The sequence below is a fragment of the Sturnus vulgaris genome, chromosome 28 (genome assembly GCF_052056855.1).
Source record: "Sturnus vulgaris isolate bStuVul1 chromosome 28, bStuVul1.hap1, whole genome shotgun sequence".
NCBI lineage: Eukaryota > Metazoa > Chordata > Aves > Passeriformes > Sturnidae > Sturnus > Sturnus vulgaris.
Window position 1 is genome coordinate 5,667,783 of NC_142270.1, and position 14,025 is coordinate 5,681,807.

Genomic DNA, 14,025 nt, shown 5'->3' on the forward strand with positions numbered 1-14,025 from the left:
TTTATGCACGAGTCCTTGTGATGTTCTAGGTGTCCTCTCACAAATCACAAAAGCACTTCTCCTGTCGATTCAAGCAGCGGGAGGAATCCGAGGCCGGCTTTGATTCTCCCTTCACCTGCTCTGCTTTTCACCTACTCTGCTTTCCCGTTCCCTGCAGGCTGAGAGAGAAAACATCACCTTCTTTGCCCACGAGGACAGCGCCTTCCCCGCCCAGCTGGGCCCCAAGGCGTTCAAGATCCCGCGCTCCATCCGGCAGCGCATCTGCGCCACCTTCGACTCGCCCGGGGCCAAGGGCAAGGACTGGCAGATGCTGGCCCAGAAAAACAGCATCAGCAGGTGAGGCTGCTTGACGTGGAGCTTTTGTGCTGTCCGGACTCTGCTCTGCATCGGTGTGTAACTCGGAATTTCGTATGAAGTGTTAGCAAGCTCTCCTCGCAGTGCAGGCAGGGAAAATCCTTTTCCAGCCCCAGAACCAAGGATGCTGCTGCAGCTTCAGGCCCAGAAAGTGCAAACAGCACAAACTGAGGAGAGCAGTCTGGGAGGATGGAACTGGAATTGGACAATTAGCCCCAATATATAAATAGGCAAAAAAAAAAAAAAAAAAAAAGTGTGAAAATTCCTGACCCGGGGTCCATCTTGGGCAGAGCCACAGCTGAGTTTTGCACTGCCCAAGGTGAATCCTTTAAAAGCTTTTTAATAAATCCCATTTTATTCCCTTAACTCTGCCCCAGGCACCTGTCCAGCCGTGCCCTGGGGGCTCTGGCAGCTGGAATGGGAATTTTTGGCTGTTCAGGGGTTGCTTGGTTTGTTCCCTGGTGGCAGGGCTGTGGGATCCAGGGCTCCCAGGGCTGGGTGGGGCTCACTCCTCATTTCTCCTGCTCTCCTGGCCACCCTCAGGAGTCCAAGGCTGCAGAAGGATTTTGTCCATCATGGGAACAGTTCAGAGCTCTTAGGAGGCTGCACATTCCCCCAGACAAATCCCCTTGGCTCTCATGGGTGCATTTCCTATTCCAAAATGAATCCTGCAGATTTTTTCTTTTTTCAAGGGAAAGACATCTTTAAAAGAGACAGTCATGCTCTACTGTTGGGAGTAATAATATTATGATTATTAAAACTGAAAGATGCTGTAAAAACCAATTTACTTCTTACTTTGCTTTTTCCGCTTGGCTAAATTAAATTGGCGGAGGCAGCTCCCTCACAAAAATATTTTCTGATTGTCACAAACTCTATAAATGTGTTCCCAGGGGAGCAGAGGAATACTTAAATCAAGCAAAGTAACTTTCCATTGGCTCCTTGCTTTGCGTGGGAACCTCAGTAAACCACATCTGAGCCAAAGGAAAAAAGAGTTTTGGATAAACACTTTGTTTTACCAAATTCTGTGTAAATCACCCCTGCAGGGTCCTAAAAACAGCACATTCACAAAACAGGAAATCCCAGGTAAAAGGTGTTGTGTCTTTGCATTACCACGAGCATCAAGTGCTGGGAATTCTCTCCCTGGCAAATCCTGGCTGTGTTTCCTGAAGGGATTTGTTTGCCCGTGCCAGGGGCAGCACTGCTGGGCCTGGGGACACCCTGGGCTGGTGGTCATGGTCCTGTGGCTAGCTGGGCCTGGGGACATCTCAGGCTGGTAGTCACTGTCCTAGTGCTGGGCCTGGGGACACCTCGGGCTGCTGGTCACTGTCCTTGTGCTGGGGTTGGCTTGGGGACACTCTGGGCTTGTGGTCACTGTCCCTGTGCTGGGCTGGGCAGGTGCCACACCCCAGGCTCATGGTCACCGTCCCTGGGCTCGTGGTCACCATCCCTGGGCTCATGGTCACCGTCCCTGGGCTCGTGGTCACCATCCCTGGGCTCGTGGTCACCGTCCCTGGGCTCGTGGTCACCATCCCTGGGCTCATGGTCACCGTCCCTGGGCTCGTGGTCACCATCCCTGGGCTCGTGGTCACCATCCCTGGGTTCATGGCCACTGTCCCTGGGCTCATGGTCACCATCCCTGGGTTCATGGTCACTGTCCCTGGGCTCGTGGTCACCATCCCTGGGTTCATGGTCACCATCCCTGGGCTCGTGGTCACCATCCCTGGGCTCGTGGTCACCGTCCCTGGGCAGTTCCACAGGAGGAACCACCACCCCTGGGGTGTCCCCAGCTCATGGCCCCGGCTCTGCTGCAGAGTTTTTCTTCCCCTGAGCCGTGGATGGTGCTGGGCACGGGCTCACAGGGCACAGGTGCAGTTGCTCATCCCTTGCCCTCCGTTCCCCGCAGGAACCTGTCGTTCTTTGCTGCCCAGAGCAGCCCCTCCTCCGTCATCCTGGACCTGTGGGAGGCGCGGCACCAGCACGACGGGGACCTGGACTCGCTGGCCTGTGCCCTGGAGGAGATTGGAAGGACACACTCCCAGCTCCCAGACGTGGCAGAGCCCGAGCTCGAGGAGCCCGAGTTCCCCTGCAGCAGGAAGGGGCTTTAGTGCCTCTGCCCAGGACACACAGCCCAGCCCTGGGCCAGGGGACAGGAGGCTCAGTGGCCCCGGGGATGGAACTCACGCCATCAGTGGCCGTGGGAGGAGCAGAAGCAGCCCTGCTAAAAACCCCTCTGGTGATGAGGAAAACGAGCTTCTCCCTGTCCTCCCCCACTGAACATCCATCTTTTGGGTGTCCCAGACAAACCTGCACTTGTGTCAGTCCCGGGGCAAAGGGGACAGAGACACAGAGCCATAAGAGGTAAATGTTGTTGTGTATTTAGGAACAGTCATGTTCATGTGATGCCTAGTGAAAATCGACAGATAATGGTGGATATTCGGAGGTTGGTCCTGGTTAAAAGGTTTCTCACTTCGAGAGTGGTTTTAAAACCCCATCACGTTGTCACTTTATGCCTGCTACAGGAAAACTGAAAATTTGGCCTTATCCTGTTCAGATGTTAGAGGAATTAGAAGGTCTCATAATTATTTCATATCATGTGTGTTCCAAATAATTTGTTTGAAAAATTCAGCCCCTTAATGAATGTACATTTGCTGCGGAGCTTTGCTGCCTGCTCTGTTACCAAAATTCCAGAACAAACCCCTTCTCTCTGAGGCTGGGGGGTGTGCACACGCAAGAGGAATTTTCTAATTTTCTACGTCTGCAAACTTTCTTAGTCAAAAACTGTCTTTGGGGGTGGATTTAAATAACCAAATAGCACACGGGAAATTTCCAGCCCTGTTTTAGCAAGCTGAGATATTTATTTTTATTACTTCATGCTCTGTGGCTGAGCTGAAGGTGGAGGCAATCAGCACAGCTTCATTTGGGTTGGGTTTCAGACTGAAACCACAAACCCCACACGGCACTGCCAACCCTGCCCTTGATTTCCTTGCACAATTTGGGAATCTCACAGGATCCTGTGTTACCCTGCTTTAATTACAAATTGCATTTATCCCCAAAATCAGAATCTAACTGGAGAATTCGCCTCATTTTTTACCTATTCCATACAAATATGATTTTTGCCTTCAGCCAAACCAAAAAAGCTGTCACTGTGAGCGAGGGCCTGGTGGAGCTGGCACTGTCACCATTGCTTTGAGCATTCTTTTCACTCCCATCCTTCACCACAGCCGAGGTGCTCCTCAGGAATGAGGCTTTGGGAGCTTTGTGGAAATGCAGGAAACCCAGAACAAGGATTTGGGGGCTGGTTTAGCCTCGAGAGCAGCAGGACAGCCCCCAGAGCAGGTCCAGTCTGGAATTATTCCTTCACCAGGACTGCAGGGTGAAAATCTGAATAACAACAACAACAGCAACAGAAAAAACAGCTCTGTCCCTGCTCCTGAAATCACCAATGTCACTGCTCAGGGACAGGCTGAGACTTGGAAATCCTGAGAGCTCTGCAAACATTTCCTGCAGCTCAGCAGCTCCTGCAGCCTGGCAGGAGGCTCCTGCTGCCCTGCAGGTTTTTGGGGCAGACAGAAATGCAGGCTGCAAGCTGTCACTCCTCGTGGGGCTGGCATTGTGTCTCCAGTGGCTGCCAGTCCTCCTCCTCAGAAAGCTGCTCTTCACTGGGCACAATGTCAGGCATTAGAAAAAACAAAACAAGGAACGGCATCCAGGGAAAAGCAGAGCTGCCGTTGTCGGGGAAACCAGGAGCAGAGTGTGAGTGAGCAGGGAATTTGTTGTGAGAGCCCCGGAGCAGCTCTGCTCCTGCAGCAGCCTGGGCTGGTCCCCAAAGCTGAGCTCAGACAGATCCCAGCCTGGGCTGGTCCCCAAAGCTCAGCTCAGACAGATCCCAGCCTGGGCTGGTCCCCAGAGCTTAGCTCAGACAGATCCCAGCCTGGGCTGGTCCCCAGAGCTTAGCTCAGACAGATCCCAGCCTGGGCTGAGTCTCCCAAAGCTCAGCTCAGACAGATCCCAGCCTGGGCTGAGTCTCCCAAAGCTCAGCTCAGACAGATCCCAGCCTGGGCTGAGTCTCCCAAAGCTCAGCTCAGACAGATCCCAGCCTGGGCTGAGTCTCCCAAAGCTCAGCTCAATGGGACCCCAGCCCAGAATCCCAGTTCCATCCACAATCCCACAGAGTTCGTGCCCTGAAAGGGAATAAATGTCCAAACTGGACAATTCCAGAAGGAAAATGTTCCCCCAGGGCAGGGCTCTGTTGGATTTTGCCCTTTAGGTTTTGCTCCCTGGTTTTAATTCCCTTTGCAGTTTAATTTCCCTAAAGCAGTTCTTGGTTGCTGATCTCACTCTTTGAGAACCTGAATCAACAACTCTCATTTTCCTTCCTATTCCTGACTGTTCTGATGCTCTTGTGTTCTTCAAATGAACCAGAAAAGCCACAAATATTTATTTCCTTTTTCCCTTTCTCTTAAATACACCTTTTGGAAATCTGTGCATGTATTTATATGATTTGACCCAAAACACAAATGTGGAGGAGCACCTGGAAAAGGATTAGAGGCCAGAAATTAAAAATTCATTCCTTTCTTCTGTTGTATAAATTATGATATTTGAAAAACAATTCTCAGTAGAAACTAAAAGAAAGAGAAATGTGATTTTCCCCCCTGTAGATTCCACGTGGCTGCCCTGGCTCTGCTCAGGGGAAGGAGCCATTCTGATTTTACATCACCAAAGAATCTGCTTTAATAGATTTTCATCTTCCTGAGCACTCTGCCCAGGTATTTCAGTGCCATGAGTCATTGCAGACTAATGGCTGCATTTTTAAAATGACTCCCAGCTCCGCCAGCACCATAAAGCTCATTTCCATTCTGTACCGCCCTGCACTCCCACAGAAATTTTATTGGGATTTTTGTAATAGATGAAAAGGTACCAACACGATTCTCTAAAAATCCAGGGAGCTGCTTTTGTCCTTGTTTTTATCTCTGGCTGCAGCTGCTCTCCCCCTCTCTGGCCTGGGCACTGCTGGCTTTTGGAGAATCTTATCCAGCACAAATCACCAGAAAGGATCCTGCAGGGCCAGGATGTTCACATCACACCCCAACCCATTCTCCTTTTGCACCTGCAAGCAGGGCTGGATGAGTTCTAAAGCATTCAATAACTGATCAATTCCAGGCAATATTTCCCACCAAAGGAAGGCACAGCTCAGGCCCACGGGGAGTTAAACAAGGCAGGGACTGGGCTGAGCTTTGCTCACCACCTGAATCTTCTTTTTTCAGGCTGGCTCTGCCTGCAAAACACGGAGTGCAGCAAAGAGCTGGGTTAGTTCTTGGCTGCAATTAACTGAGTGGAAATCAGGAAATGAGATTTGAAGTCCTTGACAACCATGGATGGTGTCCATGGCCACAAACCCGGATTTGGGGACACCAACCTGCCCTGAGCTGGGCAGGGCACACACAAAGCCTGGCTCACAAACCCGGGTTTAACCTGCCCTGAGCTGGGCAGGGCACACACAAAGCCTGGCTCACAAACCCGGGTTTAACCTGCCCTGAGCTGGGCAGGGCACACACAAAGCCTGGCTCACAAACCCGGGTTTAAGCTGCCACCAGCTCACCTGCCACTGTGACTCCAATCCCAGCTGGTAAATGGCTACAGAACCGTGGAGTGTGCACCTCCTGTGGCTTTGGGGCAGGTAAAATGTGATGCTGCTCAGTCCTGTGAGACTCTGAGCAGTGGCAGACAAAATTCCCATTGCATTTTCCACTTCCCAAACCTCACACCGGCTCTTGGGTGAAAACGAGAGGATGAACTTCAACCCAACCCAACCCAAAATAGAAATAATTCCTAAAAAGAGAGAAAAAAAAACCCCCTCACGAGTATTCCCCTAGAGATGTGTTTTCTCTTCTGCTCCTTTGTTTTTGCAGTGGTTGGCTCGGGGAGGGGTCGGTCCCTGGCTGCCCTGCCCCGGGCTGGGCGTGTTTGGGGTGAGGGAGGGCAGAGCTCCGAGCCCCCCCTGTGCCCATGGAGCTGCAGGGCTGGGGGAGGCAGGCAGAACTCGGGACCTAAAGCATGGCCTTGGCTTCACACCACACTTTCTGTGCCTTGTTCTATCGATGTAAATTCTGAATGTTGTACAGTGAAAATACTTGGGGAAGACTCCTTGGGAAAAGGCTGCACTGGCTTTTTTTTTTTTTTTTTTTTTTTTTCCAGCACATGTACATATATAAATATCTATAATATATATATATATTTGGTAATGCCAGGCAGCTGTGCTCTGTTGTCCTGGACGAGTCCAAGTGGACACTTTGGATGTTTTCTGTCGAGTTTCAGAGCTGTGTGGCCCCGGCCTTTGGACAGAGATGTACAGATGGGAATTCTGGAGATCAGCTATTTATGAATAAAGAGTCTTTTACTGAGCCCTGAGCTGCTGTGCTGTCACTGCTGGGGCCAGGCACTGGGAATGGGCTCCAGGGAGCTTTGGGGGTGGATTTCTGGGTCTCATTATTTCCATTCTCAAGAAGAGCCCCCAAAGCCCATCCTGAGCCACCCCAGAGGCTGGAGGAGGGACAGAGCCCCCAGCACCCACCAGGAGCCCCAGTGGGGTCCTGGCCATGGCACTCACCCTCACAGTAAAATGTGTCATTGATCCTCACACAGCAAATAGCAATTCCAATTTGTCTCCTTCAAGCCTAAATACACCAGCAATAATTAAACTGACACCTCTTAAACGAGACCTGGAGCATCAAACTAGAAAGTTTTGCTTTTTTGCCTTCCCCCCCCCCCCTACTCCTGGGATATTGGTTGGATTTTATTTATTTATTATTTTATTTATTTTATTCCAATATTTACCATCACTTCAAGGCTATCTTTCCTTATTTTGTTCTGTTTTCCTCTTTTTTCCCCTTAATTCACTAAATACAAACAGATTGAAATTTTAACTCAGTGCCCCAAGTCCCACAGGAAGCATTGTTAGAAAAACACACAAATAAATCCCAGGCTCTTAACAATGCATGCAGAGTTCAAAACCAGCTTTAAAGCAGTTTAAGTTTAAAGGTCTTTCAAAGATCTGGTTCCAAAATCCTGAGTTTTGTCTGGGCTCTCGTGGTGGGGCTGGGCACGAGGGTTCCCCATCACCTGCTCCAAGGGGGATCTTCCTACAGAATTCGGGAGAAGGGCAATGAGGAGCAGCCAGGAAATCAGAGAGACAGCTGAGAAATTAAAAAGATAAAATAAAATAAAATAAAATAAAATAAAATAAAATAAAATAAAATAAAATAAAATAAAATAAAATAAAATAAAATAAAATAAAATACCCTCGGCTTTGGGCGAGCTGAAAAAATCAAATCTTGGTGTTTAGTGCCCTGCAGGGAGGGCAGAGCCTGCACCTGGGGATATCCCAGGATATTCCAGGGACACATCCCACGACATTCCAGGATTTCCCAGAACATTCTACGATATCCCAGGACATTCCAGGATATCCCAGGACATCCCAGGGACGCGTCCCAGGACATCCCAGGAAATCCCAGGGACACATTCCAGGATATCCCAAGGCATTCCAGGACACCCCAGGATATTCTAGGATATTCCAGGATATTCTAGGATATTCCAGGGACACATCCCAGGACATTCCAGGATTTCCCAGGATATTCCAGGACATTCCAGGGACACATTCCAGGATATCCCAGGAAATCCCAGTACATTTTAGGATATTCCAGGATATCCCAGGGACACATCCCAGGACATTCCAGGATTTCCCAGAACATTCTAAGATATCCCAGGACATTCCAGGATATCTCAGGATATCCCAGTACATTCTAGGACATTCCAGGACATCCCAGGATATTCCAGGGACACATCCCAGGACATTCCAGGATTTCCCAGGACATCCCAGGATATTCCAGGACATCCCAGGGACACATCCCGCTGTGCCCAGAGCCCACCCCGAGCCCCGGGATCAGCGCCCCCCCCTCCCGGAGCTCATTAAATCTCCGTCCAAGGTGATTTTATTCCGGGCTGCCAGAGCCGGGATTTATGGCCCCATTCCTCACCTGCCCTCCCCCTGCCGCTCATTCCTTTGGATTTGTTAATGGCCTTTTCTCTTGTTATATAATCCTGTCAGGAGTGTAAAAATGTCTCCCAGGACTGGCGAGGGGTGTAAATCTCGCGGCCCCCGGAGCTGCCAGCGCTGGGTTTGGTGGCAGCAGCGCTGGCCTGTCCTGCAGTAATTGTCACCACATGATAGCAAAGTGCGAGACTTAATAAGGTCATAAAGCAGAATGGCAGGAGCCGGGCTGATGGGGAATTTTTTTTCATTAACATTCGGAAGGTCTGGGTTCGGTGGGACAATAAATTACAGCGGCGAGCAGAAATGACCCATTTGATTATTCAAGGCTTTCCAGGAATGTGGGGAGAGAGGCAGGGCCCGGACAAAATTCCCACAGTAAAAAAAAAAAAAAAAAAAAAAAATTCTTCTGTGCCCTCCAAGCTCAGCTCTGCAGAGGGAGAGGCTTTGCAGATAATTTAGCTTTGAGTGGAGAAAAATCAAATATTCCCATCAAACCTGGTGCACGTTGGTGGCAAAGAGCTCCGTGCTGATTGCAAGCTTCCAGTGCAGAGCCCTAAATCAACACCAGGGAAGTCAAATTAAAAAAAAAAAAGAAAAAAAAAAAAGAAAAAAAAAGAAAAAAAAAGAAATAGTACCTTCTCCACCCAAGTGTTCTCCCTTTGTTTGATCCCGTCGTGTCCTGGAGCTCTGGGCAGCTCCTGAAGCTGCACCTGGAGCACAAAGTGACCTCAGAGCCCTTCCCAAAGCCCAGACCCCAGAAACACCTGAGAAATACCTGAGAAATACCTGAGCCACTGCTGCCACTCCTGGGGGAGCTGCTGGGCTAAAAAAAAAAAAAAAAAAAAAAAAAAAAAAAAAAAAAATCTGATTTTTAAAGGTGCTAATTAGCAGGCGAGCTCCTGTGAGAAATGTCAGCCTGTTTGTGGGTGACAGAGCCTCTGGGAGCAGGGCCCTGCATTTCCTCGGCCCCTCGTGCTGGATGCAGGGATGAATTTCCCCCCTCATTACCTGGAATCCTCGCCTTTCCTGCTCAGACACTTGCCCACGGCTAGCAATTATTTACCGCTCATTATCACGGGCTCCTGTCACATTCAGGGAGCTGGGGCTGAGCAGGAAACAAGGAACGGAGATCCTGGGCTTGTGGAAACACCAAGAACATTAAAATGCAAGGGAAGGAAAAGTACCTTAAGCTCCTGCTCGATTTACAAACTTGCCGTGGAGTGACAAGCGTTCCCGAAAGGATTTGTCACCATCAGACCAATTTAAAGGGCTGTGACAGAGCTGAAACCTCGCGGTGGGGAGAGAACTTCACAGTTTTGCTTCGTAAAAGTCAATTAAAACCCAGGCTTTGGGAAAGGTGCTGTGGTTTCCTTCCCTGCACCCCTGGCTGATTATTTCTGTTGAATTCCCCGTGCTAAGGGAGGCACCGCGGGCTCTCTGCAAACACGGGGTTCATTAAAGCCCTGCCCCGGAGTTCACGGAAATTACAGCAAAATGTTTGCACCAAAAAAAAAAAAAAAAATAAAAAAAAAAAAAAAGGATGGTGCTCTTTAAAAAGTGCATTTCCCCCTGGCTCTCCTTGAAGGGTGAGTTCCACTCTGGCTCGTTCTCCCAAACATCTGCCGGGTCCTTTAGAAATATCCCGGACAAGCAGAGCCTGGTTCCCCCTCGTTTATTTTAACCCCAGTACCTGGTGCTATTCCAGGTAAAAAATGGAAATGAGGGAGCACAGGCTGCGATCGGGGATGGTCAATTGTTCCAGTCCCTAACCCAGCCTGGAAATTTCAGGGTTAATTGTTCCTATCCCAAATCCACCCTGGAAATCCCAATGTTTATTGTTAATATCCCAAACCCACCCTGAAAATCCCAGTGTTTATTTTTCATATCCTGAGCTCCTGCAATTTGGAGCGATGAGGAGCTGAGATTGGGGCTGGCAGGAATGAAGGGCAGTGCAGGAATTAAATGCAATGCAGGAATTAATTAAAGGCATTGCAGGAATTAATTAAAGGCAATGCAGGAATGAAGGGCAGTGCAGGAATTAAAGGCTGTGCAGGAATTATTAAATGCAATGCAATGCAAGAATTAGAGAAAATGCAAGAATCTTTAAAGGCAATACAGGAGTTATTAAAGGCAATGCAGGAATTAATTAAAGGCAGTGCAGGAATTAAATGCAATGCAGGGATTAATTAAATGCAGTGCAGGAATTAAATACAATGCAGGAATTAATTAAATGCAGTGCAGGAATTAAAGGCACTGAGCAGAGCCCAGAGAGGTGATTCTCACACCCAGAGCCAGACCTGCATTCCTGATGGCCTTTCCATCCCTCCGGGCAGCTCGAGGCTGTCCAAAATCTGCTTTGGAAGATTTGGGGAGGGCTTTGGGCTCCCCGGAGCCATCAGCTCTGCCTGAGGCGTTGCCAGAGCAACCTCGGTGCCAAAATAAATCCATCCCTGCCTGGGGGGCACTCAGGGCACTGCGGGAGGAGCTGGGGCACTGCAGGGGCATCCTCTGCATCCTCTGCATCCTCTCCACCCTCTTCATCCTCTGCATCCTCTGCATCCTCTTCATCCTCTCCATCCTCTCCATCCTCTCCCTGCTCTCCAGGTCTGACTCTGAGCAGCTCCTCCTGCCCTTCCCTGGCACTGCAGCGTTCCTGGAGCTGCAGCTCGGCCAGGGAGAGGGGAAAACTCTTCCCAGAGATAAACTCACTGCAGAGGGAAAGAGGAGAAGGAAAAAAGGGCCAGGAGAGAAAGGGGGAAAGGAAAAAAGGGCCAGGAGAGAAAGGGGGAAAGGAAAAAAGGGCCAGGAGAGAAAGGGGGGAAGGAAAAAAGGGCCAGGAGAGAAAGAGAAGGAAAAAAAGGGAAGGAAAGAAAGGGGGAAAGGAAAAAAGGGCCAGGAGAGAAAGAGAAGGAAAAAAGGGCCAGGAGAGAAAGAGAAGGAAAAAAGGGCCAGGAGAGAAAGGGGGAAAGGGAAAAAGGGCCAGGAGAGAAAGAGGAGAAGGAAAAAAGGGCCAGGAGAGAATGGGGGAAAGGAAAAAAGGGCCAGGAGAGGCCACCAGGCTGCTCTGAGCCCTGACTTTTCCCAGGCAGGGCTGTGTCCTGGGGTAAGCCCCGGGCTGTTTTCCCAGGACATTTCCCTTTCCCTTTTCCCAGGAAAGCTGTGCTCATCCCCAGCACACCCCAAGGACGAGCAGCAGCATGGCCCCGGCCCAGGCGGGAGGGGCTGGCAGCCCTGGGGCCAGCTCAGCGCTTTGCAGAGCCGTTCATTGAGCCGAGCGCGCCCGGCGAGTGCAGACACGGAGATGCTCTGGGTCACCGACTGCCCAAAGTCAGCTCGGAGCTGAGACCCGAGCTCGGCGATTTTCTGAGGGGCTGCAGCAGCACCAAGCCCTGCCTGGCTGCCCCTCTGCTCCCTCCTGCCCCAAATTCTGCCGCTCAGAAAAGCCCCGAGAGCGCCCAGTGCTGGGCTGGCAACCGGAGAGCTGCTCCTGAAATATCCCAAATGCCAGGGACAGAAAATCCCTGGAGCCAGAACAGGGCTCAGCTTTAACCTGAGAACCAGACCAAGGCTCGGGTTTAACCCTGAGAGCCAGAACAAGGCTCGGCTTTAACCCAGAGAGCGACAACAAGGCTCGGGTTTAACCCTGGAACCAGAACAGGGCTCAGCTTTAACCCAGAACCAGAACAGCTCCTGCTTTAACCCAGACACAGGGAAGCTCCATTCCTGCTCCTGCAAACATTTCTCACTCCCGTGTCCCCCGGGGATGCCACAGCTGCTCCAGGCTGGCATCCAGCACAGGGGGAGGCAGAGGAGACGGAGGAAGCTGCCAAGGAGAGGCAATAAATTCAATTTTCCAACCCAGGACCGAGCTGGGCGTTAAATGTCAAGTGCTGGGTTAGCAGCTGAGGGGGGAACAAATCTCTGAAATTCAGAGTTGATTGGGCCAAGTAAAAGGCTGGGAGTGAACACAGCCAGGATTGCAGGGGTGGCATCTTCTCCCTGCCCCAAAATTCGGGTTAAAACCTTGCCCTGCAGAGGCTCAGCTGGGTCCCTTCCCTGCCCTTGAATTTGTCCTTCCAGGTGAGAGTGAAGGGCCTGGCAGAGGCTGAGCTCTGCAGGGTTTTTGGGGTTTTTTTTTTGAGTGCTGCTGTTCCCAGGCAGCCCGGCCCGAGGCAATGCTGCTCCACACGCAGCAAATGCCAAGAAAATTAAAACTTTCTTCCTTTCCTCCTTAATTTTTTATTCTTTTTTTTTTTTTTTTTTTTTTCCCTCCCCATTGAAATTCAGCATCCACTCCAGCAGAGCTCTCTGCTGCTGAGTGACCTTTGGGTGACATTTGCTTTGCTGGGAGGGCAGGACTGGGGGAGCTGGTCCAGGGGGCAGGGAGGGAACTGAAATCAAGCCCTGGGCACAGCAGCGAGGGCAGAACTCCGAGTTTTACTGATTATTTTTTACCTCACCAGCACAATTTCCCCCTGCAGAGCCCCTGGCATCAGGGCACCTCCCTGGTGGCACCAAATAAAAGTGACAATGGGCCAAAAAAAAAGTTACTTTAGAGCCTGTCAGCTTTAATATATTTAACCTCTATTCTTTAATAGATTTTTATATATTAATATATTTAATATATTCTATGTATCAATATATTTAATATATTCTATGTATCAATATATTTAATATATTCTATATATTAATATATTTATATATATATATTATCTATTTAATATATTTAAGCTCTAAATTTAATATATTTCACCTCTATTTATTCTGCTTCCAAACCCTGAATGCCAATAAGGGATTCCTCCTGCTTAAAACAGGAAAGAGGTAAAAAGCACACGAGTGAAACCACAGAGAGGAGAATAATCCACTTTCCAAACTTCTAAAGTCATAAAAGGCTTGGTGTTTGCACAGCTTCTGCAGGATTCTTGATTTAAAAAATATATAATTAGAAAATGAAACCTTTCTAGCAGCGAGCTCCCCCAGTTTGGAGGTTTAAAACACTTTTGTAAATAGAATTATCTGCTTCAGAGACATTAAAGCCACCAGTGGAATCTCTTGCGTTACCACATCGTGAACATCTGACCTCCAAGACGGGGAAATAATGAAAAATTAATGGATCCAGATGTGCCAGCCCTGCCAGTGGCAGATGTTCGTTTTACACACCATTTAGAAATCCCCAGTGCCCTGGAGAACATGAGGATAAAAGGATGGAATAATGGGAAGGAAGGGAATAAAGGTGGGGAGGGAAATCTGCTCCTTCCCGGGGTGGGAAGGCAGGGAAGGGCAGGAGATGACACCGAGAACGTGTCCCTGTCGTGGCAGCAATTTTAATTTTTAAATTTTAATTTTAATTCAGGGATTTCTCCCAGGACACTGCTGGGGCTGCCCCAACAACTTCACTCAAGCCTTCCCAAAGGTTCCAGCACGAAGAACAGGGGCAGGGTTTGAAGGCACAAAACTCCATCCAAGCTCAGCCCCAGCAGGAATTTGCCAGCCTGGATCCATCCCTGTGCCATGAACAGCCACCCACCTTTTTGGCTCCTTTTCCATCTGGGGTTTTTGTCCTCCTGGGGATTCTTTTTGCCTCTTTCCTGCCTGTCCCACCTCCATGAGGCCCAGGTGGA

At 49.7% G+C, this 14,025-nt stretch overlaps 1 protein-coding gene across 4 annotated transcripts in view; it reads left to right on the forward strand.

Moving 5' to 3' along the window:
• Positions 1–6,755, forward strand: part of UNC5D (unc-5 netrin receptor D) — a 78,916-nt gene extending 72,161 nt beyond the window's left edge. For all 4 annotated transcript variants that reach the window (XM_088179823.1, XM_088179822.1, XM_088179824.1 and 1 more), the window contains 2 exons: positions 158–336; positions 2,258–6,755. In XM_088179823.1, coding sequence (XP_088035949.1) covers positions 158–336; positions 2,258–2,459 — 381 coding nt within the window. In that variant the 3' untranslated portion in view covers positions 2,460–6,755. The remainder of the gene's footprint in view (positions 1–157; positions 337–2,257) is intronic.
• Positions 6,756–14,025: the final 7,270 nt, after the last annotated feature.